Consider the following 23,663-nt stretch of genomic DNA (forward strand, 5'->3'; position numbering starts at 1 on the left):
GTGCTCTGCCCACGGGTATTTTTTCCTTCTCTTGAAATGACAAGACTTTGAGAAAAGCCATCCTTGAATAGCTCGGCAGCGCAGATCGGCCGGGAGCCGGCTCAGGTTTCCCAGCTGCCGAACCCATCCAGCAGGTATTTCGGGCAGCCTCGCGGCTTTGTCCAGCAAGCTGTGGGGTGCCGCTGGAATTAGGACACAGTGTGCCTGCCCCTTCTTCCAGGACTGCTCCAAGGGCTGAGGCCTCTGCTCCACCACGAGATCGGCTCCAGGATTTGCACACAGATTGCTGCCTAGCAGGAGCCGAAGCTCCTTTCCAGAATGAATCCTATTCACAGGAAATTCAGCCCCCGTTTGCCATCGGCCAGCATCCAAGAGAGAGCAGTACCAGCAGACACAGGATTTATTTCGAGTACCATGAACTCGGGGGTGCAGTAACTGCTGTGAGTGACAGCTGTGTGCCAGCCCCAGGTCACCCTGCTCTCCTGTGCCACCCCGGGGGTTGTTCATGCCCCAGCCTCTCTCTGTTCTGTGAGCCCAGGCTGGTTTGGCTGCTGCAGGTTCAGCTGCTCCCTAGAGCAGGCAGGAGTTCAAACCCCGCTGGTTTCCCAGTGCTCAGAGCAGATGGAGAGCAGGGAAGGCATGGCCAAGATAATGGAGCTAATTTGCGAGGCTCGGGGAGCTGTGTGGGGTTTCTCTGGCTTCAGGAGATGCTGCTGGTTGGGATTACTGTGGGAGACACTGGGGTTGCTATTATTACACTGCAAATCCTGCGTGCCTGGATGGTTGCTAACCTGGGACGCTGCTTGCTTTGCTCCTCATCACCCTAAAAATGAATCCAGGATCTCTCCGGTGCTGACAGGAGTTCCCAAGAAGAGACAGAGGGTGAGGGAGCTACTGAAGGTCACGAGGCTCCAGTTTCACTGTTGATCCATTTGAGCTTAAACAAGGCTCCGAGCTGCTGATGGTCCAACCCCAGACATCACACACACGAGGATAAGCAGCTTAGGAAGAGCTTTGCCTTTGCTACTGACTCTAAAGCTTTGGAAAGTGCGCCGTGGTTGCCTGGGAGCGCAGCCGGCCAGCCCATCCGTGAGGATGGAGAAGATGTGCTGATGACAGCAGCTATTTGAGATGTTTTTTCCCTGAGCTGGGCTGGCTCCCCACAGATAGAGCATTGTCTCCCTGAAGATCTGTCTGCAGCTCTGCCAGGGCTCTGATGGATTTGCACTGTTGCCACAGAGGCCCGTTTTTCTCTCTCTTTTGCTGCAAATGAAAGAGTAAAACTGCAGCATGGTCACTCCCTGGCCAGACTGCTCTGTGCAGGAAAGCATTCGGCTTTGGTTAAGTTCCTTTTGATCTTTACATTCCTTTGGCTCCTTATCACTTCTCCTTATGCCTGCTGTTTGTCTGTCCTCCCATTTACCATAGTCCTGCTAAGGCTTTATCTCCAGGATCAAACGAGTCCAGGGGAGATCAGGGTTTCTCCTGACATTGCTCTGTCCCCTGATGCAGCCCCAGGAGCCCTGGTCTGAGGTCCCTTTTGCCTCTGCTCCCCTTGCATAATCCCGTGTGCTGATAAATCAGGGCAGCAGCAAACCCCACTTCTGTTTCAGGTGAGGGGAACCAGAACCTATTGGCAACAATATCCTAATGAGAACCTGAGAAGCTTTTGCTATGTCCCTTGCACCCACTTCTGTTTCTAATTCTACTTCCCACCCTCGGGTGTGACCAGAGCACCGTGACACAGTTCAGCCTTGTGTGGGACACGCTGCCTTTGATTCACTTGGGAACTCAGCTCCCTTACACTTGCTGGAATGTGCTGCTTAATTACACCATTTGTCACACAGACACTGCCACCGCAGTGAACACGGGCTTGCTGGCTGTCTCTCTGTGCCTCAGCACAACGATTCCACTTCTCTGAGAGTGAATTTGCTTTCTCTCAGCAGCTGAGGTGCTCAGCAAGGCTTGGAGCCCCAAGAAAAGATGCCTTCACTGCACACCTTCCCCAATGAAATTCCAAAACTTTCTCCTGGCATCTGGAACAAGAGTTTACTGCAGTCCAGAAAATTAAATTCAACACTCCCCTGAAAGTGCGTGTGAGTGGGAAAAAACCGAGGAGCTGTTTTCAGTCTTCATACACAACCTGAACATTACCCTCTTCTGCTGCCAAAACAGATTCCCCTCCTTTGGGGCATTTTCTTCTTTTGGGATGTGTTTTAAGCCGTCATGAATCCGCGGGACAGTCTGTTCTGCTGGCTCTCTGGGCGGCAGGCAGCAGCCCTGGTTTCTACACCCACTTGTGACCTGACGTACAGCTTTGGAAAGCCGCTCCCCACCTGTTCCTGTTCCCAGCGCGGCCCTGCTGGCTGCGCACCGCACTTCTCCAGGAGCTCCTGCCAGGCACGGTTTGTACACACGCTGGCTCTGGGCAGGGTGAGCGCTCCCTGTGCCTGTCGGGCACTGCTCTGGAGCAGCTGCGAGGAGAGAGGGAGAGCCGAGAGGTTGGCACACGCTTTGTTTTTCCCGAGCTCGGCCTCAGGCCAGGCGGGCTCAGAGCTCAGAGTGCAAACACTGCTGAGCGCAGGTTGCCGTCTAAACATGTGTCTAAACATGTTCCCTTCCTCCTCCCTTTCTGGGAACCCAGGACAAGATGGGGGTGAAAGGAGCAAGAAGAAAGGAGGTTGTGGTGATGAGGCGTCGGGCTCTTCTCCCAGGGAACAACCCACAGGATAAGAAAAAACAGCCTCAGGTTGTGCCACCAGAGGTTTAGGTTGGATATTAAGAAAAATGTCTTCACTGAAAGGGCTATCAAGCTTTGGAAGAGGCTGCCCAGGGAAGTGGTGCAGTCATCATCCCTGGAAGTGTTCAAAAAACCACTTGGATATGACCTTCAAGGACGAGGTTTAGTGCTGAGCATGGTGGTGTTCCATGGTTGACAACAGGACTGATGAACTTAGAGGTCTTTTCCAGCCTTAACAATTCTACAATTCCATGGTTCTCTAGAGCTTGGACACTGGTTTGCTTCGGCTACGTGTTCTTAAACCGTCCCACTGCTTGTCCGTACATCCCTGGGGCTGTGTCCCCTCCCATCCAGCAGTGCAGCTGTGTGCACACCTGGCTGGCACTCCTGGATGCAACACCTGGGGATGGGCAGGAGCTGCCCTGGGGAAGGTGGGAGCCAGCCAGGCTCCAGGGGCCTGGCAGTGGCTGTGTGTGTGCTCCTGCCCGCATGGTCATTGCTGCTCCCAGGACATCCCTGGTGTGACCCTGGGACCCGGGTCCTAGGGACACTGTCGCCCTGTTCTTTTGAGAGTTTTAAAGTTCTTCTAAAAGTTTTCCATGCCTTCTGATGTTTACGTATTTCTACTGAATTTTCTCTCATTGTTCATGAAAATAATAATTGTTTTGCATTCTTCTTTGTGGGTGGAGAGAATGGATGGACTGTTGGTTTGACCAGTGTGGTTGGAGAGGTGGCAATTTCATCCTCCAATCCACTGTCACTTTTGATATTCTATATATAGTGGGGTCAGAAAATAAAACCTCTTTAGGTTCTTTTCTTTCCCCTTTCACATCTAGCGTCTGTGTGTGAGTTATTTTGTGTTGTAGTGAGACAGGACACCAGACAGACGTGTGTCCTGCTGGGGACACTACACCCAGAGGGGTGCAGACACCCCACAGCAACAAGGCCCCACTCTATCCTTGCAGTGGAGACGGGGATTCTTCCCGGGCTCAAGAGCAAAGGGAGATAAAATTATATTCTCCTCTCTGTGTGTGCCTGGCGTGGGGATTCATTTATCCGCATGATTAAGGCAGCAAATGATGCAGGAGGTGGCTGGGTAATTTAATGACCCAGGTGGAAATAGAAAGCCAGGAGCATGTTTCCCTTTCAGTCGTGCTGGGGTTTGATTTTTATGTCCTGTTACAAATGGATTGATAAATGAACCCCCTGGAGAAGTGGAATATATTCACACTGATCTGCTTCTCTGTTGCACGAAACTGCTGAGAACCAGAGCTCGCTGAGTCTCTTTTTGGGGACAGATGTTGCCATGGCTTCTGCAGAGGGGGCTCCCCAGCTCCTGTGTGGCTGCAGGAAGGTGTCACTGAGCACAGGTGGAGTCCCGGAGTCACATCCCTACGGATATGGGCCTCACCCGCTCAGACAGTCGGTACCACCTCATTTTGTGGAGTGTGTGACCACCTAGCTCTGTGCTTTTGTGACCGATTCAAAAGCTCTCTGGGTTCTGACTGGGGTAAGAGAATGGCACAAATGCTCTTCCACTGGAGCAGAAACACAGGCTCTGGCACTGCAACTCTGGAAATCCCACCGTGCTGCAGCAATTCCTTCCTCCTGCCTCGCTGTACAGTTTGGCTCCAATTAGTTGGTCTCGACTCCTACATGTGCAGGCCAGCACCGCTTCTATTTCAGGGGGACTTGCCAGAGATTAATTAGATCCCAGGCCTGCAGAGGACCAGCCAGCACATTTTGTGTGCCATTAACTCTGCACTTATCAGGCAAACATTGTCGGGATAAATCTCCCCTTTGTTGTGCTGCTGTAAGCGAAGGTTGTCACAAAGATGAGCCGTTTGCGCAGACACAGGGTGATGGTTTGGGAGCTGCATAAGCGGCTCGCCCAGCTCAGGTGCCAGCCCCGGTGACTGGGATGGCACCAAGTGTGTGCCAGCCCAGGCAGCCGTGCTCCAGCAGCCCTGCGGACACGGCTCCCCTGCTCACGGACCTGCCGAGGCACAGCATCCACCAGCCCTGAGTCAGTGTCCGGAGATGTGCAGTGTCAGCCACTGCTCCAAGGAAACCTGCGCTCCGCAGGGTGAAATCACAGACGGAGAAGTCATGGAGCTGGGGAGAGTGGGGAACACATCTCCAGCAGGAGCTCCAGATTTCTGTTTGGAAAGCATGAGGTGACCTTATCTCACCAGCCTCAGGTTGTGCTCTGCTCTTGGTGCCCACGCACTGGGAACACAAACCACAGCGGGCTGGCTTGTCCTGGCTCGTCTCCCTTCCAAGAGAGCTGGCAGAATGTCTGGCCAGACAATGAGGGACAGGAGCCAAGAACCAGGAATGGAGTGATGGCAAGAACGAGACAATCAGGGATCAGAAACAAAAAAAGAGGCTTCGAGCAACCTGGTCTGTGGAAGCTGTCCCAGCCCATGGCAGGGGCTGGAACTGGATGGTCTTTAAGGTCCTTTCCAACCCAAAGCACTCCAGAATTTTATGATTCCGTGATAAATCATCTACCTAATCATCTAGAGGGGATGGGATATGCAGAGGGGTGACGTAGTGGGAGCTACATGCCAAGAATCTTAACAGCAGCAGCCTGAATTAATTTGAAGAGCAGAGTGAGAAATCTGGAGAAAAAGCCTGCAGAAGTGTCCAGAATGAGGGAATAGACCTGGCAGCATGGTCAGAGAAGGGCCAGATGTGGAATCTGCCCGGACTGCACTGGAACAGCCCAGCCTGGCCTGGGACTGTGAGGTGAGGCTGGTTAGCTGGGCTCCCGGGGCTGCCACTCACACCGACAAGTCAGGCTCCAGAAATTCAACGTGAAACATCTTGTTCTGGCGCTGACACATCGGGCTGGGAGATGGTGCTCAGATAGGGAACTTCCTGCTTTGACAGCAGGGGAAAACCGGGAAGGTTCTGCTCTGGCTGAAGGCTCTACCCTGCACCGAGCTGGCCAGCGAGAACCGCGCTGTGCCCAGGACACGCTTCCCTGGGATGGGCTTCACCGGGACGCAGCTGGATCCCAAGGCTGGTGCCATCCTCTCAGTGCCATCCTGTCAGTGCCATCCTCTCAATGCCATCCTCTCAGTGCCATCCTCTCAATGCCATCCTCTCAATGACATCCTCTCAGTGCCATCCTCTCAGTGCCATCCTCCCAGTGCCATCCTCTCAATGCCATCCTCTCAATGACATCCTCTCAGTGCAGCACTGACTGAACCCAAGGCTGGTGCCATCCTCTCAGTGCCATCCTCTCAATGCCATCCTCTCAGTGCCATCCTCTCAATGCCATCCTCTCAATGCCATCCTCTCAGTGCCATCCTCTCAGTGCCATCCTCTCAATGCCATCCTCTCAATGCCATCCTCTCAGTGCCATCCTCTCAATGCCATCCTCTCAATGCCATCCTCTCAGTGCCATCCTCCCAGTGCCATCCTCTCAGTGCCATCCTCTCAGTGCAGCACTGACTGAACCCAAGGCTGGGTGCCATCCTCTCAGTGCCATCCTCTCAATGCCATCCTCTCAGTGCCATCCTCCCAGTGCCATCCTCTCAGTGCCATCCTCTCAGTGCAGCACTGGCTGAGCCCAAGGCTGGTGCCATCCTCCCAGTGCCATCCTCCCAGTGCCATCCTCTCAGTGCCATCCTCCCAGTGCCATCCTCTCAGTGCCATCCTCTCAATGCCATCCTCTCAGTGCCATCCTCTCAGTGCCATCCTCTCAGTGCCATCCTCCCAGTGCCATCCTCTCAGTGCCATCCTCTCAGTGCCATCCTCTCAGTGCAGCTCTGGCTGAGCCCAAGGCTGGTGCCATCCTCTCAGTGCCATCCTCTCAATGCCATCCTCTCAATGCAGCTCTGGCTGAGCCCAAGGCTGGTGCCATCCTCCCAGTGCCATCCTCCCAGTGCCATCCTCCCAGTGCCATCCTCTCAATGCCATCCTCTCAGTGCCATGCTCTCAATGACATCCTCTCAATGACATCCTCTCAGTGCCATCCTCCCAGTGCCATCCTCCCAGTGCCATCCTCTCAGTGCCATCCTCTCAATGCCATCCTCTCAATGCAGCTCTGGCTGAGCCCAAGGCTGGTGCCATCCTCCCAGTGCCATCCTCCCAGTGCCATCCTCTCAGTGCCATCCTCCCAGTGCCATCCTCCCAGTGCCATCCTCTCAGTGCCATCCTCCCAGTGCCATCCTCCCAGTGCCATCCTCTCAATGCCATCCTCTCAGTGCCATGCTCTCAATGACATCCTCTCAATGACATCCTCTCAGTGCAGCTCTGGCTGAGCCCAAGGCTGGGTGCCATCCTCTCAGTGCCATCCTCCCAGTGCTGAGCCCTCAGCACAGCCACGGCTCCGCTGGCTGGGGCAGTGCGTGGATGTGTGTGATTATCGGGGACAGGGAACGGCGCTGGAATCGGCCGAGCACTTGGAACTGCTCCGGGCAGCTTCTCGGCACTGACTCGAGAGCAAGGAGTTATTTTTAAGATTCTGCTTTCCCTCGTACTGGAATGACTCAGAAGGAGCTTCCTTTAAACAGCACAGATTTGGTGGGAAAAGGGAAAGCTGCTGGTGTTAGCTTGGTCCTGAGAATGTGACAGTATTTTTGTAAAGCTGAAACTTTTGGTAAACTTTTGGTGAGAGGCATCCAGAGCTGTGGCTTCTGCTCCAGGACATGCTGCAGTTCTGTTGGTGAAAGGAGAGATGCTGCTGAAACACGGCTCTTCAGGGAGAAAAACAGCACAAAATTTAAACGGCGTTTGGGGCATACACAGTGCGTCTCCAGAGCGCCCAAATCTGGGATTAATCCGTGCTGGACGAGGGGGCAGAGTGCCCAGGGGAAGGTTTCCGTTCCGGAGCTCACGGGACTCCCCAGCCACCCTGCTGTGCACAAAATGAGTTCATATTTAACTGCACCATCCTCTTTCCTTCTGAACAGGCCACCTATAGAGTAACCCAAGTGTTTGAACAGGGTTTGGCCACATTGATCAAAAGGCAGTGACATTTACCTCCAGCCTTGCTTATATTAGAGATCCATTGATCAAACAGCCCCCTTCCAGCTCTAATAAGCAAGGTCTTAAACCCAACCCATGGGCTGTAATTAAATAAATCTCAAATAAGCTTTAAATCCTTCTATCATCAGTGCAGTGCAATGGGGCTGCGAAGAAAATGGGGTGAGAAGGGGACAGTAAATAAGACTTGGGACGAGCAGAACGGAACTCAAACTCGGACATGCTCACGCCGAGGCTGGAGTTAAGTGTGTTGTTCAAACCGCGGCCTGTGCCCAGCTCGGGCCTCAGCTGCGTGACCTCCTCACTCCTTTGTGCGCACACGTCGTGTTTGTTACAGCGGCGATTTGCACGGCCGCCGTCGGCTGCTATCGCCCGCTCCACGTGAGCGGGAGGGCTCCGAGCTCCCTTCGCAGCCACCGGGAGCCCTGTACTTGGAGGGACGGAAGCGGTGCCCCCCCGGCAGCACGTACACCTGTCCCGGTGCTCTTCCCGGTGCTTTTCCCGGTGCTTTTCCCGGTGTTTCACCCGGCGCCCCAGCAGCCGCAGCCGCGCCCTCTCTGTGGTGCCCTGAGGGGCCGCCCCGGGCCAGAGCGCCGCCCCGCCCGCAGCGCGCTGCCCCGCCCGCAGCGCGCCCCCTGCCGGCCGGGCGGCTCCGCGCCGCGCAGCGCCCCTCCAGCGCGAGGAAGTCCCTCCCCTCCGCCCCGCTCGCTGATTGGCCGCGGCGCCCGCGAGGCCGGGCGGCCATTGGCTGCGGCGCGGGTGGGCGGGGCGGGGCAGGGCGGGCGCGTCCCGGCCGTGGCGGCGGCGGGAGCGCGACGGGGCCGGTGCGCGCCCCCCGCCCGCGGCCGCGCCATGAAGAGCCTCAAGTCCCGGCTCAAGAAGCACGAAGCGGTCATCGGGGGCAGCGCGGTGGGTGCCGGGGCGCGGCCCCCGCCTGGCTGGGGGGTGGTCCTGGGGTGCGGCGGAGCACGGGGATCCCGGCTCCTGGCGGGGCAGAGCACGGCCAGGTCCCGTTTCCTGGGGTGGGGCAGGGCGCGGGGGTCCCGGCGTTCGGAGGGGCGGAGAACGGAGGGTCCGGCTCTTGGGGGCGCAGAGCTGGGGGGTGCCGGAGCGCGGGGGATTCCGGCTCCGCGGGGAACGGGGACTTGGCTGGGAGCAGAGGGCGAGGGGAGCCGCGGTACCGCGGGGCGAGGAGAGCCCGGGCTCCGCGGGAAGGAGCCGTGCTGGGCTGGGCTGGGCTGGGCTGGGCTGGAGGAGCGGGGCTGAGCGGTCCCCGAGCCGCCCCTGGCCTCTCGCTCCAGCTGCCACCCGGCAGGTTCCCTGTGCCCGGCTGCTGGTTCCCGGCTCCAGCACAAACGAAGCCCTTTCTTCCCCGAGGAAATTCCCCTTTTTTTCCCCGGGAGCCGGTGCGGAGCCGCGGCCGGCAGCCGCCCCGGGGCTCGCTCGGTCGGTGCGCGGGGCACGGGCAGGAGCGGGTCCTGCGCTGGGAACGGCTGGGGCGACATCGGGGCGCTCCCGATGGAGGATTTGCTTGGCAGGTGGGCAGAGAGCTCGGCGAGGGTGCTGTGACTGCTGATCATCCCGTCTGGAATGCGGAGCTGGGGGAGGCGGGAGCTCCGCAAACGCACCTTTGTGACGGTGCAGCTGTCTGTGCCTTCTTGTCCGGCTCCCAAAATTTTGGCTGGTTTTAGCTGGCTTTAACTGGCTTTCTTGGCATTTATTTTCACTTCATTCATCGCTGCGGATGACTTTCGTGGAGGGAGGAGGTCTTTGTAAGTGGAGAAAGCTGCGTTTGGAACTTGCCCGCGCGGTAAATCATCTTTATTGTGCCTGCTCGGTAAACGCTTCCCCGGCAGTCCGTCCTGAGCGTATGCCTGTGCTCCTGTGCTGAGCTCGCCGCTGGCTACGAGGACCAGCGGGCCAGGCAGGTGAATGCGAGACGCTGGGTGTTGTCAGCCCTCCTTTGAGATCCCGGCTGTCTCTGAGACGCTGCTGGCCCCGGAGATGTTACCTGCCGGTCGCAGCTCGCGGGGAGGAGCTGGAGCTGCTCGGAGGGGCTGAGCGAGCCCTGGCGGGTGACAGCTCCCGTGCCCCGGGATCCACGGAGCTCAGCAGTGACTCATGAGGCTGTTATGAGGATTTGTCATGCGTGGGCTGGCACTGCTCTGCGTTCATTAGCTGTCCTGTGCTTTAGAGCTGTTTGTTATTCTCAAATTAGCCCAGTAATTGCATTCAAACAAACACTGGCGGCACCTCTGGTTTTGAATAGCCATGGAGATTTTTCACTTCCAACAAACCTTCTCTTCAGAGGAGGCTTGAGCAGTCTTAATACCTTTGAGAGCTGAAGTTACTCTAAAATACGTGAAGGGAAATTGCTTTCAGCAAGATCCTGTGAAAACAGGGATTTTTGTCCATAGGAAACTTATTTCCCCTGTCTATTACATAGTTTGGTTATGCGATCACTGCACCATCTCATCAAATAGCAACTTTAATCCTCTCTGCGGGGGACGAGCCCATCCCGGTGGGTGGGTGGGTGTTCGCAGGGGGGCTGATGGGATGAAGCTGGTCTCTGTTCTGCTGGGAGGGAGGGGAATGGGTGGAACCCTGCCAGCAGCAGCCTTAGAGGTCCTGCCTGAAAGGAGCGGACAAGAGCTGCCTGTTCGGGAAACCTCATCCCGCTCTCCTCTCCCCACCCAGTGCTGTTTCCTGGGGGGGGAGAGAAACCTAATCCAGCCTGCTTCTGGAAGTTTTCCTCCAGGTGAAGGTAGTAGTTACGTGCCTTCTGTTGGGAATGGCTTTGTTACTGGTTTGTGATGGAGGGAAGCCATGAAAAGCAGCAGAAAGTAAAAACCATGTTCGTTATTACCGATTCCACGGTTATCCAGGACCTGAAAGTGGAATCACCTGGTTTTGCCAACTCCAGCTGGCTGATGGTACTTGGAAAATCATCTGAGCAGCCTGCTCAGTGCTCTGCATGGTGAGACAAATGCCTGTCATTAGCAGGAGGGCAGGCTGGAAAGTTGGATGTGAGCTTCCGTGGGGCACGGAGGTCAGAGGAGGTGCCTCATCCACCAGCATTTACAGGAAAGATCTTAATTAATGTTCTCAATCCCACTGGGACTGCAGCAGCTCCCGCTGCCCGTGCCTCTGAGATTCCAGAATACATCCTGACACACTAAATGTGTGTTAGGGACCTGGACTGGGATAAGGAAGTGTGTTCTTCAGCAGAGTTGGAAGTTGTGTCTGTACCCGTGAGATGCTCACTGGTTGGTCTCTCTTGAGAAGACGACTGGGGAAGGGTTGGTTTGTTGTTCTGCAGAACAAACCTCTTCTCTCTGCTCAGACCTTTGCAAATGGACTTCCAGTGGTGAGTCCTGACTGTGGTCTGCAGGGGAAAAGGCACCTGCCCATTGCTGTAACTCTGGGGGAGCAGCTGGGGAGGGCTCTGCTCAGTCCCCTCAGCTGGGATAAAACCCTGCTGTCCCTTGTGACGAGGCCTGGAGTTTAGGGAAGGGGCACCTGGAGTTCCTGGGAAACACGGGGTTCCTGGTGGTGCTTTGGGCAGAGCTGGAGCTGCAGCCCGAGGAGTGGGATCCCCACAGTTCAGGGGGCACCTGCAGGAGGTGGGAATGGGCAGGTACAAAAACATGTGAAAACTCCTACCAATCCTTTCTCCTCTGGGAAAAGTGGTGCTGGGTTTTGTTTAATTAAGAGGAACCAAACCTGCCATATAATTAGCGGAAACCATTGTGCAAGGAACAAAGGGCCACCTGAGCACTTGCCCTGGTATAATAAGCTGTGATTATTAAATGAATATCTGAACAAGCTCTGGAGTTAGTGACAGCTGAGCTTGTTCAAGGTTGTGTCAACACTTCTTTCCCTGTAGATGCTGCCCAGCTCTGTTAAGTGGATGAGTTTTCCTCTGGGAAGGGAGGAGTGGAGCTTGGTGGGGTGACCCAATGCACCATTCACCATCTGCTCCTGCCCTGTCAGCAGCAGAGAGAGCAGGTACCACCTCCTGCTCGGGGCTGACCCCTTTTGTCGTGGGAGTGGAGGGTGCTGCTAGAATTTGCTAATGCATCAGCAGCACCTTCTTGTTGGATGTGCAGCAGCATAAATGTCAGCAGTGATTTGTAGCCCCAGTGTGCTGTCAAATGCACATTAGTAACTGAAGGGGTGAAGTGAAAACCAGGTGTTTGATAACCTAATTTTAACCCTTTAAAGGTTCAAGATCATTTCCAGAAGAAGAACCTGGTGCTGCTGCGGGCACACGAGGGTTTGTACACGAGCAAGGCTTTTGTGGCACCTTGTCCTGCCTGTGCCCTGTGCAAGGACACAGACCAGTTTGTCAGCCAGGCTGATCCCAGTGCTCAGAGCAGAGTTTTCCCAGTGTTGCTGCTGCTGGCTGGAGCAGATCTGTGCTGTCCCCCCTCCCTGGGGTGACTTTGCCATGGCATCCTCAGGCCCTGCAGCCAAGCACCCACAGCACTGTAATATTCCAATGCCATTCCTGGCCTGGCTGGGGTTGTTCCTTGGAGCAAGTTTGGTTCCAGGAAGCTTTATTCAGGCTCGTGTTAATGTGTTTGTTCTTGGAAAAACCCTCTGTGTGATTCATTTGCATTTAGTTAGCTGGAATTAGAGGTTGTTTGTGTGATGTTTGGGGTGAAGCTGAAGGAACACAACGGGCAATTTGTGGTGCAGCAGAAGCCTTGTGGTGCAGCCTGTTTACAGGTGCATTGTAATTTTCAGGCTCCGTAGAAAGGAGAGTTAATGCTTTATCGCTTTGGAATGTAGCAATTAAAGATATTTAAAAGAGTGGAGGTTCAGTGCAGGCCTGGGAGTTCAGTATCCTGAGCCGATGTGCAGACATAATTACACAGATAAGCTCTGTGCTTATCTATTTGGAGTTCGTATGACCTTTTTGTGTAGAAGCAACTTCTGGAGCACTTTGTCAGTATTTAAGTATTAATATTAGCAAGCACATGCTTGAACATCTGAGGCTGATCCTGTTTGCATCACTTACTGGTGGCTGAGCACGGCTGGGATTTGTTGCTCCCTTCCCCGTGTGCTCGGGGCTGGTCCCTGTGTGCTGGATGCCAGAGTCACGTCAGGATTCATCACCCCTGACACTTCCTGATGCTGTAATGCATGGAAGTGCACAAATCAATGGGGCCTTGCCTGAGAGCTCAGAAATTCCAGCTGATGCTGTGCCTGGAGTCCTGGGAAGGCAGGAGCTGTGCTGCTCCCTCTGGCAGCTGGACTCTGACCCTGCTGCTGTTTGTCCTGTTTGCTCCCGGCTGCAGGGGGGTGTGATGTTCTTGGTGTGTGATGTTCTTGGTGTGTGATGTGAGTCTGGCCCCAGGTACCACGGAGTGTCCTCAGCAGCGTTTGGAAATGCAGCTGCAGAGCCCCAGCAGCTCTGATCCCTTCTCTTGGTGTCCAGTCAGGCTGTGCCTCAAGGCTGGCAGGCTGTTTTATCAGTAAAGTGCTCCGGAGTTTTGTGTTGGCCATGAGATACGAGAAAGTTGTTTCAGAACAAAACTGGGACTGTTTGTAGTTCTTTGAGCCGGCTGTGGCTCCTGCAGGGGTTGCAGGCAGGATCCTTTGGCACTTCCAGTGTAGCCTCTGAGCTCTTGTGGCTGGTGCTGGTGGATTTTCCCCTGACAGCCTGGAAGAGAGAACCTGGCACTGCTGCGAGGGACCTCTCACTCCTCGCAGTGGGAAGTGTTGATTTTGAGAGGATTTTTGGACACGTAACAGAGCTAGAAGTCAGTCTGAATTTTCTTGATTCTTAAATTGAACTTGACGGGATATGCTGACTCGGGAGGAAACTACCTTCAGAGCAGGGTAAAATCAGGAATGTTGATGAGGAGATGTAGTTGCCTGCTTTAAGCGGTTTGTTAGGACACTGTTACCTGCATTAATGACAGGCTGCAGTTGCATTTAAACCCAGCAGGCACAGCACAGCTGTTCAGGTGAGGTTTTGACAGGAGTGTTTTCAGCACGAAACCAAACCAGAGCAGGCCTAAGGGAGCTGCTGGCTTTTATCCCGTTTTGGGCTAAGCCTTGCCCACTTTGTGGCATTCAATGGCTTTTTTATTCTGGAGGATTTTTGGTGAATGAGGTGGTAACACAAAGTGCTGCCTGTGGGAAGGTGCTGGGTGGAACAAGAACCCTGTGTTCAGGCTGTGTCAGCTTTTCCCTTGCACAGACTGACCCCCCCATGACACTCCAAAGCATTTACACGTGGAGACAGACGTGTCCTGGGAAGTAAGATATGCTTGTAAAACACAAAATTGCCATTTCTGCTCGCCCCAGTGGGGTTTGACCCAGTATGTGCAGTGTTTTTTCAGACAGGTAAGCCAAATTCTTCAGGAGAGATGGGTGTAGTGAAGTGCCCTTGCACTGCAGGGGAAGCTGCACCTGGGGACCATTTTTAAAAACCAGCTTTCTAATCTAACTTACCCTTTCATTCCGTCTGGGCGGTTTTAAAACGAATCAAAGCACTTCAGAAGCGTTTGTCACTTTGTGCCATTGAAAGGGCAGGGTGTGTCTGTCCACAGGCTGCTTCTGGTGACAAATGTACTCTGCCCTCTGGAGAAAGAGCAGGGACTCCAAGTGTGGGGCCTGGTGGACGTGTGAGCCTGGTCCTGGCTCTGAAAGAGGTGGTTTGGGTTGGATTGTGGGAGGAAATTCCTCCCTGTGAGGGGGTGAGGCCCTGCCACAGGTGCCCAGAGCAGCTGTGGCTGCCCCTGGATCCCTGGAATGTCCCAGGCCAGGCTGGACCGGGCTGGGAGCACCTGGGACAGTGGCAGGTGTCCCTGCCATGGCAGGGGTGGCACTGGGTGGGCTTTAAATCCCTTCCAGGTGCTCCTGGGGTTCTGTGAAGGGCCACTGAGAGTGTGTGAGCTGTGCTGTGCTGGTGCTGGCAGTGTCACCAGAGCTCTCTGCTCTCCTGTGTGCTTATGTCAGCCGCTAATGGCATTGCAGGGGCTGTGTCCCCGCTGGGCTTTGCTGGGGACAGGATCAGCCCGGCCCTGTGCTGGCAGGAGCTGGGCTCACTTTCACAGCTTTATCCCAGCTCGCTGTGAAGGGCTTAGGAGCTGCCTTGAGTTACAGCTGGTATTTCTGAGCTGGGTTAGGTGACCTTAGAGCCTGTCCAGTGCCACCCCCTGCCATGGCAGGGACACCTCCCACTGTCCCAGGTGCTCCCAGCCCTGTCCAGCCTGGCCCTGGGCACTGCCAGGGATCCAGGGGCAGCCACAGCTGCTCTGGGCACCCTGTGCCAGGGCCTGCTCACCCTCAGAGGGAGGATTTTCCTCCAAACCGACCTAAAGCTCCTCTCTTCCTGTGGGAAGCCATTGCCCCTTGTCCTGTCCCTCCGTACTCTGAAGTTGTACGGTTTCTTAGCAGAGGGTGTGGAGGATGCTCAAAGCTCACCTGGACTCGAGAAGCACCTGGGGAAATCAGTTCTTTCAGCACAGGAGGTTTGTCACTGGCTGAGAGCCGGGAGGGCGCGTGGAGCAGGGGGTCTGTGTTCTGTCTGCAGGAAACAGGCTGCTGGCAACCAGGCTGCTTCTGATCCTGGCCCAGCACGGAGCTGGGCTGCTCCTTGTCCTTGGAAACCAGGAGCTGGGCAGGAGTCCTGGCAGGCTGAGTTTGAACAGCTCTGTGTTAACACAGGACGGGCAATCTCAGCCTTGGCCAGGTGTCTGTGGTGTGGAGGGTGGTGTAGCACCTCCAGAGATCTGCACTGCTGGGCTCTGATGATGTTCCTGGTCTTAATTTTGGGGGGAAGAAAGTCTGAATTAGGCTGTGCACTTCAGGCACTCTAAAGAGCATGTTTGAGTCGGTGCCTTTGAGCTGTCTGGATTGAGCTGCCTTGGAGAAGGTTCAATCCCTGGGGTTTGTAGCTGGGCTGTGTTTCCTGAAGCTCCTCAGTGCTGATGGAGCCATGGGAGCTGCTCTGTGCCTGCTGGAGCTGGGCAGGGCTGGGGAATGTGGTTTAGCAATCCTAAATCCTGTGGTCAGGGCTGTGTCAGGAGGGTCTACAGCACAGAGGGGCTGCAGGATGGGTGCAGCTCAGGAGACACGGGGAATGTCTGCAGGCAGATGAGGTGGAGACAAGGAAAACCTCCGGGATGGATCCTCTGGAGAGCACCTGGAAACCACAGTCTTACCTACATTTCTCACCAAACTGATTTGGTGAAGTGGGGCTTTTCTGTCACTGCCACTTGGGAGGTGTATTTATTCTCCCCCCACAAAAAAATACCCATTTTTAGCTTGAGGAGACAGACTTGGCTGTGGCCAGAAGACAGCACAGTCGCTGCGCTTTTTTGGAGTGGCTTTGTCACACGGATGCTAATTGCAGAGAGGTCTTGGAACACTCTCTGGGGGATGTTGGTGCTGTGGGGCAAAGGCTGGTGCTCGCACAGGGGATGAGGGGTTAGTTCAGAACTTACTGGGGAAGAGAGAATTTACCCAAATCTGAGCGATTGATTTTAAAATTCTCTGCTGAGGAGATCCATTTATTAGGTTATCTGCAGCCTCTGCTGTGTGTCCTCCAGGGTGAGCCTAAGTGGTTTTCCTGGCCCCGGACCAGGTTTCTCTCCTGCAGACAAAACAGTGCATTGCTTGTCCTGTTGACCTACTCCTCTAAATATGGCACTTGGGAGATCTCCATTTAAATTTAAAACTTGTGAAAGGGGATTCTCCATCTCCCTCCTGTTAATCATTGTGCTGTCTGTTTAATGTTTTCACAGCCTCTGTGACTCCTCTCGTTTCACATGTTGGGAGACAGACTGGCAGCAGCAGTAAGCTGAAACCAGGTTTTATTCAGAAAGGGTTTCAGTGCTGTAAAAGGAGAATTTTTTTAAAGCAGAGGCATGTGTGTTTTCTAATTTAAAATGGGTTACATTTCTGTCAAAATAGGATCGTGCATTCCATCTGCTCGGCAGTTGTAGCTGTCTGAAGTCTGAGCCCGAGTCTGGTTACGGCTTTGCGGCGCGGCGGAGCGGGGAAGGAATGACTGCTGGGAGTATTTCAGTCCTCGTGTGTTATTAGCGGTGCCGAGTCCTCCGTGTGGGAGCCCGGTGACCCTCAGGAGCGTGTTTGTCATTTTCCAAGAGCGTTTGCCTGTCTGCAGGGCCCGGCAGCGGGGCTGGGGACGTGCCTGTCCCCTGAGCTCACTCGCACACCGTGACTCAGGGCACGGGCACGCCGGGAATGTATTAATGGCTATTGCTTTCTATCGCCTGCCTATCAAGTAGTGCCTTATCAGAAAATAGATCGGGCTGATGAGGCTGGCTGCAGATTGTTCACCGGAGCATTTCCTGGGAGCGCTGTCCGGCACCGACCGCGGCTCCGGCCGGGCTCCGGGCAGCGCGGCCGCGCCTTCCTCCGGCCAGCGGCGCTTCCCAGAGTTATGAAGGCTGAAGATGATGCTGAGGATGGGGAGAGCACCCTCGAGGAGCCGAGCTAAGTGAAGATGGAGCAGGAGGGGCAGAGCAGCAGTTCCTCGCTGATGTGACGGAGCTGGTGGCTCCTGGCAGCCGAGCTCAGCATGATTTGTTGGCTCTCTTGTGCAGCCAAGGACGCAGTAGGTATCTCGGAGCCCTGGCTGGGCTTTCGTATCCTGGCAGGAGTTTACAGCTGCAAAAATGTGAAAGCTTGGGTTGTACAAATGGGGTGTAGTACTTCTGTTGAATTAACGAGTGTTGGATCTCCTTAGCAACTCCTCCTGCGAGGAATCTTCCTTAAGTGTGAAACGCGTTTGTTAAATACGTAATGATTTAATCATGAATGGTTTGGGTTGGAAGGGATCTTAAAGCTCATCCCATTCCACAGCCTGCCATGGGCAGGGACACCTGCCACTATCCCAGGCTGCCCGTCCAGCCTGGCCTTGGGCACTGCCAGGGATGCAGGGGCAGCCACAGCTGCTCTGGGCACCTGTGCCAGGGCCTGCCCACCCTCACAGGCAGAATTCCTTCCTGATACCCCATCCATCCCTGCCCTCTGGCAGTGGGAATGATTCCCTGTGTCCTGTCCCTCCACCCCCTTTTAAACTTAGTACACCATGGGCCGTGGATACGAAAGACTGAAGTGTTGGTTCTTTTAAAGTAATGCTTCTGTTAATCAGAACGTTTATGAGATGGGAGCAGGGACTGGCCGGGGAGGATTTGGGAGGTTTTTCTGTCCATTTGGGTGAGTTGTGCTGGCAGGTACCAGCTGCAGAGGTACAACCCAGCAATCCCACCCCAGCGTGAGCGCCCGAGGTGAGATCTCTGTCCTGTAGGGATGGGAAGGCACCAGGAGAATTTAGGGAGCACAGAGCTTGATGCTGTGTGTGCACGGTCTCTAAGGTATTTGAGGTGAAAAGCTCAGCCTTGCACGAGGAGGTGGCTTTGCAGGGAGCCTGTCCAAGCTGGGGAGGGACATGGCACTGGTGCTGACTTCTCAGCCAGGCTGCCTTGGCTTTCAGGCTAATGGATGTGTTAATTGATTGATGAGTCAGTGCTGCACCTCAGCCGGGCAGCACTGGTGCTAATTTCATTAGTGCTCTATTTTTATTGCTCCTGTCACTTCTGGCAGGGCTGGACTGGGTTAGCTGCTGCTAAGCCTTCATGATTACAGTAATCTTGTTTATTGTGGGAAAGCAGAGCAAAGATTATCACCCGGGGTCATTAGGGCTGGAAGGGCCCCCTGGAGCTCCTCCAGGCCAGCCCCCTGCACAGGCAGGCTCAGGCTCACCTGGAGCAGGTGACACAGAACGTGTCCAGGTGGGGCGGGGATGTCCCCAGAGAGGGAGAATCCAGCGGCTCCAGGGCTCTGCCCCTTCCGTGGAAAGAGGTTCTTCCTCATCTTGAGGTGGAAATTCTTGTGTTTTAGTTTCTGGCCATTGCTTCTTGTCCTGGGTACCACTGAACAGTGTGGAATCGTCCTCTGACACCCCTCAGAAATATTTATAGGGATTGATGGGATCCCCTCTGTCTCCTCTGATCATGAGGGCAGCTCCTTTTCCAAATCACTGCAGCTGCAGTTGGTGACAGTGGTTTTTTGGGGTTGCTCTTTTTTGTGTACCCTCTTTTACTTAAACAAACCCTGGGCTGGGGTCACCTGGTTTAGTGTTCTTCATGTTGTGAGGAATTTCTGACCCACAGTGAAAAGTCACTTTGTGCACCCACAGGCTGCTTGTGTCTCGCCCTTACCAGCAAATTCTTCTGCTGTGCAGAGTTAGATTTAAATTTCATACTCCTGTTTTGATTAAAATACTCCTTTGGAAGCTGTTCTTCCCTTAAAAGCTCCTTCAATATCCAGTCATCAGTGTCCAGCTCGGATGTGAGGTTTCTGTCACAGAGCAGTTTCCTGAAGAGCCCCGAGCCATTCACAGGGATGGTTTGGCAGGGAAGAGAACAAGCTCTACATTTTGGGATGGGAGGCTTGGCCTGGGGCCTGAAAGTCTAAGTTTGAAGGAAACAAGAGAGGAGTGGGGGTGAGGCTGTCTGGGGCTGAATGGTGGTGGTCTATTTAAACTGACTGGGGCTTTCTCTGCCCTCCGCAGTGCTTTGGGAACTGCAGGCAGTTCAAAACTAGCAGCTTTGAATTTCTTTCTTCTGCAGCTCAGTAGCTGTCCTTCCCTTGAATATCACACTTAGCTAATTTATGACCCCCTGAACAGCCTGGCACAGCCAGGAAAAGCCATGTCCCGGAGTGTATTTTTAGTGCATCCATTTGTTGTCGGAATATGAGATTGAGCAAAGGCAAACTGAAACAGAATGAGGAAAACCAAAGAAATTTGATCCTAAAAGTCTCCTTTAGGACCAAAGAGGCCTAACCAGGCTGTCCCAGAGCTCTGCACATTCAGTGCCTACAGCAGTGCGACAGGGACGACTCCAGACATCCTGCTGGTGCAGCACCGTTTGCAGAGGCAGCTGGGTTTTGTTGTGGCTCAGCCCCTGGTGCTCCGTGAGCTCACATCTCTGCTTCTGTCTCCCAGCTGAACCCAGACTGGAGCAAGTACGATGACAGGTTGATGAAGGCGGCTGAGAGGGGCGATGTGGACAAGGTTTCATCCATCCTGGCCAAGAAGGGGGTCAGTCCTACAAAGCTGGACGTGGAAGGGAGATCCGCGTAAGTGACTCCCCGAGCTCGGCAGTGGTGGTGGGAGGCTGCTGGAAACCCTGCTCCTGCTGCCCCAGAAGCCCTTTTGAGTACAGAAATCTGTGTAATACCTCATCTAAATCTAGCTTCACTAAGCTGGAACCCAGCTGGCTGGAAAGGGAAACTCCCAGACAATCTTCACGTCCAAGTGATCAGTGTTTAAAGACTTGCTCTTGCCAGGTTTGACTATTAAAGAGAAACTGAAACCCCATTGGTATTTCACCTGGTTCACTCATCCAGGTAAACAATGATGGTTTCTCAGGAAATTTGCCTTGTTCCTTGAAGTAATGTTTGCAGAACCCTTAACTCTGGATGCTGTCCAGAGCTGGCCCCTGTAACACTTCCCTTACACAGCTGCTGGCTTTGTCTTTCCTGGCCAATATTGCCATTTTTGTGTACATACCAGCTGTGCCTAAGCAAGGTCTTTTCTCTCTCTTTTTTTTTTTTTTTTTTTTTTTTTTTTTTTTTTTTCAGATTCCATGTTGTAGCATCAAAGGGGAACCTGGACTGTTTGAACACCATCCTGGTGCACGGGGTTGATATCACAGCCACTGATGCTGCAGGTGGGTTTCCTCACCCTGAGAGGGCAGCCTGGAAATGCTCTCAGCTGGGTTTCACTCTGCAATAAAGTTAAGCTGGACCACAGGATAGCTCTTCCTTCTTTCTGTAGCGGGCAAAAACCAAATTATTTGTGTGACCTGTTGCTGGTCCCGAGGGAACTGGCCTGTCATGGAATTCATGAACGCAGCAGAAGTTAGGGAATGTGGGTTTGTGCTGCTGTCATTGTGTTTATAATGTGCTCCAGACTCCCTGGTGAGATCAGCATTTCTGAGTGAGGGCAGGGTAAGAACGGTTTTAAATGAACTCCAGGTGAGGATTCCAGTGGAATGTCGTGGGAGGTGTTTGTGTGCCCAGCTGAGCCTCGGGAGCTCAGAGTTCATCTGAACCTTCCAGATTTCCTTGTGTGGTAGCAGAGTTTGTGGAAGGCCTTGTGGAAGAGACAGCTGAAAACAGGTGCTAATTTCCAGGTTGTTACCTCAGAATTTAATAGGTTTAATACGAAGCTGAGAACAAGAAAATGTACAGAGATAATTTGGCCTCCTCCTCTTATGGGAGAGTTGATTCTTTTAAATCCTTGTGTGGAGTCAGATGCAGTATTTTGAGATTAATTTCACAAATGAACTCTCATCCTTGGTTGAAGATTGCCTGGAGTAGGAAAAGGCTGTGACAAAGTGAGGTGTAGAGAGGAGATGTCAGCACAGATCTGCAGGGACTGGCACACAGGAGCTGCTGTATCTAAAATGCTGGGAATGTTCATCAGAAATTCACTGAGCCAAACCCTGAGCTGCTGTTCTCTGTTTTTAGGCAGAAACGCCCTGCACCTGGCTGCAAAGTATGGCCATGCTTTGTGCTTGCAGAAGCTCTTGCAGGTACTGAAAATACAGCTTGTCTCTTCCAGCTCGTAGATTGAGGGGGACAAGGTGGCTTTGCATACACTGTTCAGAAGTGGGACGTGTGATTTCTTTCTTAACCATCAGATTGTTTTTTAAGAGTCACGGGGAAAACCTTTTCATGTTAAATACCAGGTTGGGACTGAAAGAGGGCTAAAATAAAGAAAATAAACTTTTTTTTTTTTATTATTTTCTTAGACTGTCAAATCAAGTTGTAGTTTGTGGTTCTTGAAGAAAATGGGGCTGAGTGTCTTTTTAAAGACTGCTGTTCCCTGTTGGGATGCAGTTTAGGAACAGCAACACTGGCTGCTCCAGAGTGGTGTTTGCCTCAAAAACTGGGCATTTATAGCCACAAACTCTCATTCATGAAACTGTGTTGGAGGGTTGTCTTTTGTGTGATGTTAATTTTTTCTTCATTTATTCCTGGTCAGTATATGCTCATTTTGTTTTGGGTTTTTTTTCTTTTTTTTTTTTTTTTTTTGTTATTTTGAATGGGTTCTTTTAAACTTTTAATTGATGCATGTCTCCATGCAGGTATAGAGGCTCATTATCTGTGAAAAGTCTAATGAATTGTGCAATTCCTGTGCATATTTTTTACTTAAATCACGTTTTATTGCTTTAATTTAAAGCTCAAACACCTGATGTTGTAAAGGCAGTCTGGGTTCTGGTTGATAACTGGGATTATTTATTTTAACAGTACAATTGTCCAACAGAGAACGTGGATCTCCAGGGAAGAACTGCTCTTCATGATGCAGGTGAAGGGGTTTGCTTTGCTGGTAACTGTATGGAAATTAAGATTTAATTAATGGACTTACTTCCAGATGGGCCAAATTCTTCTCTTTTAATTTTGGTGGCTGTAGTAGGAGAGAGTATTTTATATTGTCATGGCATTTGTCCTCAACAATGAACTGAACAGTCTTTTGGAGCTTGGAGGTCTGAGGTGAAGGTGGGTAAAATCTCCAGGTGTCAGTGTGGGAGCCCAGGGCAGGGGGAATATCCCCCTGCCTGCCCTGGGGTGCTCTGACTCCCAGGAAAACACTGACTTTGACCTCATTCATGGAGAAGCCTCCAGAGCCTCAAAGTAAACCAGAAACCACAAAAGTGTGAAATAGATTGTAGAGAGTAGTGTAGTGTGTCACATGGGTGAGGAATTTAGGGGTTTTAGCATATTGTAGATGGGTACAAGATGGAGGGTACAGGGTGTTGTCTCGAGTTCTTCTTCCTTCTTCTTCCTTCTTCTTCTTGGGTTTGGGTGATATCTTGTAATTGGGTAGAAAAATCCTCACTGTGGGTCTTTAGGGGTCAGTTGTTGCGTTAGAAAGGGAAATACTCTAGGTGTCACTTCTTAATTGGGTAGCTTAGTTTTTGGTCAGACCTGAAAAGGCCTTGCAGCACGAGGCCGTTGGCCATTTTTGTGCGGTTTTCCTGCATGCAAGGTCTGGGTGCAGACAGTGTGCTGAAGCCTTGGTAAGATAACAATAAAACAAGAACCTGAAGACCGAAAATGTGCTGTGCATCCGCTTTTCCTGGCACAGAGCTGCTCCAGGAGGGTTCCCCCTGCCAGGGGAGCCCTCGGGGAGTTGCCCAGCGTGGGGCCCACAAACTTGCATATCAGGAGCAGAGTTTTGGGGCAGTGCTGAGAGCAGGTGAAGACCTTTTGCTCTGGGTTTCCTGCAGCCTCCTCGTGCTGGCCCAGCAGTGTTTGATGCTTTTGGGTGGTGTGAGAGCCGAGCCCTGCAGCCGTGTCAGGCTTCAGCTCGGCTCTGGGGATTTTGGTGAAACACACACTCCCAGGGCTGTGCCTGGGGCCTCCCCAGGCTGCTGTCAGAGCACGAGCTCCTCTCCCTGGCCTGTGTCACCTCTCCCTGCTCTGTCCCCAGCCATGTCCGACTGCTCTGCCAGCATCCAGCTGCTCTGCGACCACGGCGCCGCCGTCAACTCCAAGGACGGGGTAAGGGGCTGCCTCCCCCTCCTCCTGCCCCTCCCTGCTGCACAGAGGGAGCTGCTGGCTCCCCCTGCCTCCTCCCCTGCCCTCACGCTGTCCCCCTGTCCCCCAGGACGGGAGGACACCGCTGGTGCTGGCCACCCAGATGTGCCGCCCCGCGCTCTGCCAGCTGCTCATAGACAGGGGGGCCGATGTCAATGCCAGGGACAAGCAGAGCAGGTGAGGCCGGGGCGGGCTGCCGGGGGGCTGCCGGGGGTCCTGCTGGCACGGCAGGGAGCGCTGCCCCTTGGCACAATGCCTGTGCTCGGGCTGGGGGAGGAGAACCTGGCAGCTGGTTCAGAAGCGGATCTGCCAGTTCAGCACCGCAGAG

The 23,663-nt window shown here is 53.6% G+C and overlaps 1 protein-coding gene across 5 annotated transcripts in view; it reads left to right on the forward strand.

The window, feature by feature from the left end:
- Positions 1-23,663, forward strand: part of UACA (uveal autoantigen with coiled-coil domains and ankyrin repeats) — a 42,934-nt gene that overhangs the window by 4,970 nt on the left and 14,301 nt on the right. For 4 of the 5 annotated variants that reach the window (XM_068203463.1, XM_068203464.1, XM_068203466.1 and 1 more), the window contains exons 1-7: positions 8,442-8,647; positions 19,734-19,867; positions 20,372-20,460; positions 21,263-21,327; positions 22,046-22,103; positions 23,229-23,299; positions 23,406-23,512. In XM_068203463.1, coding sequence (XP_068059564.1) covers positions 8,591-8,647; positions 19,734-19,867; positions 20,372-20,460; positions 21,263-21,327; positions 22,046-22,103; positions 23,229-23,299; positions 23,406-23,512 — 581 coding nt within the window. In that variant the 5' untranslated portion in view covers positions 8,442-8,590. Of the gene's footprint in view, positions 1-8,441; positions 8,648-19,733; positions 19,868-20,371; positions 20,461-21,262; positions 21,328-22,045; positions 22,104-23,228; positions 23,300-23,405; positions 23,513-23,663 lie in introns of those variants that run through there. The other variant, XM_068203465.1, reaches the window with a different exon arrangement.

Source organism: Anomalospiza imberbis, chromosome 13 (assembly GCF_031753505.1).
Source record: "Anomalospiza imberbis isolate Cuckoo-Finch-1a 21T00152 chromosome 13, ASM3175350v1, whole genome shotgun sequence".
In the NCBI taxonomy this organism is placed as follows: Eukaryota; Metazoa; Chordata; class Aves; order Passeriformes; family Viduidae; genus Anomalospiza; species Anomalospiza imberbis.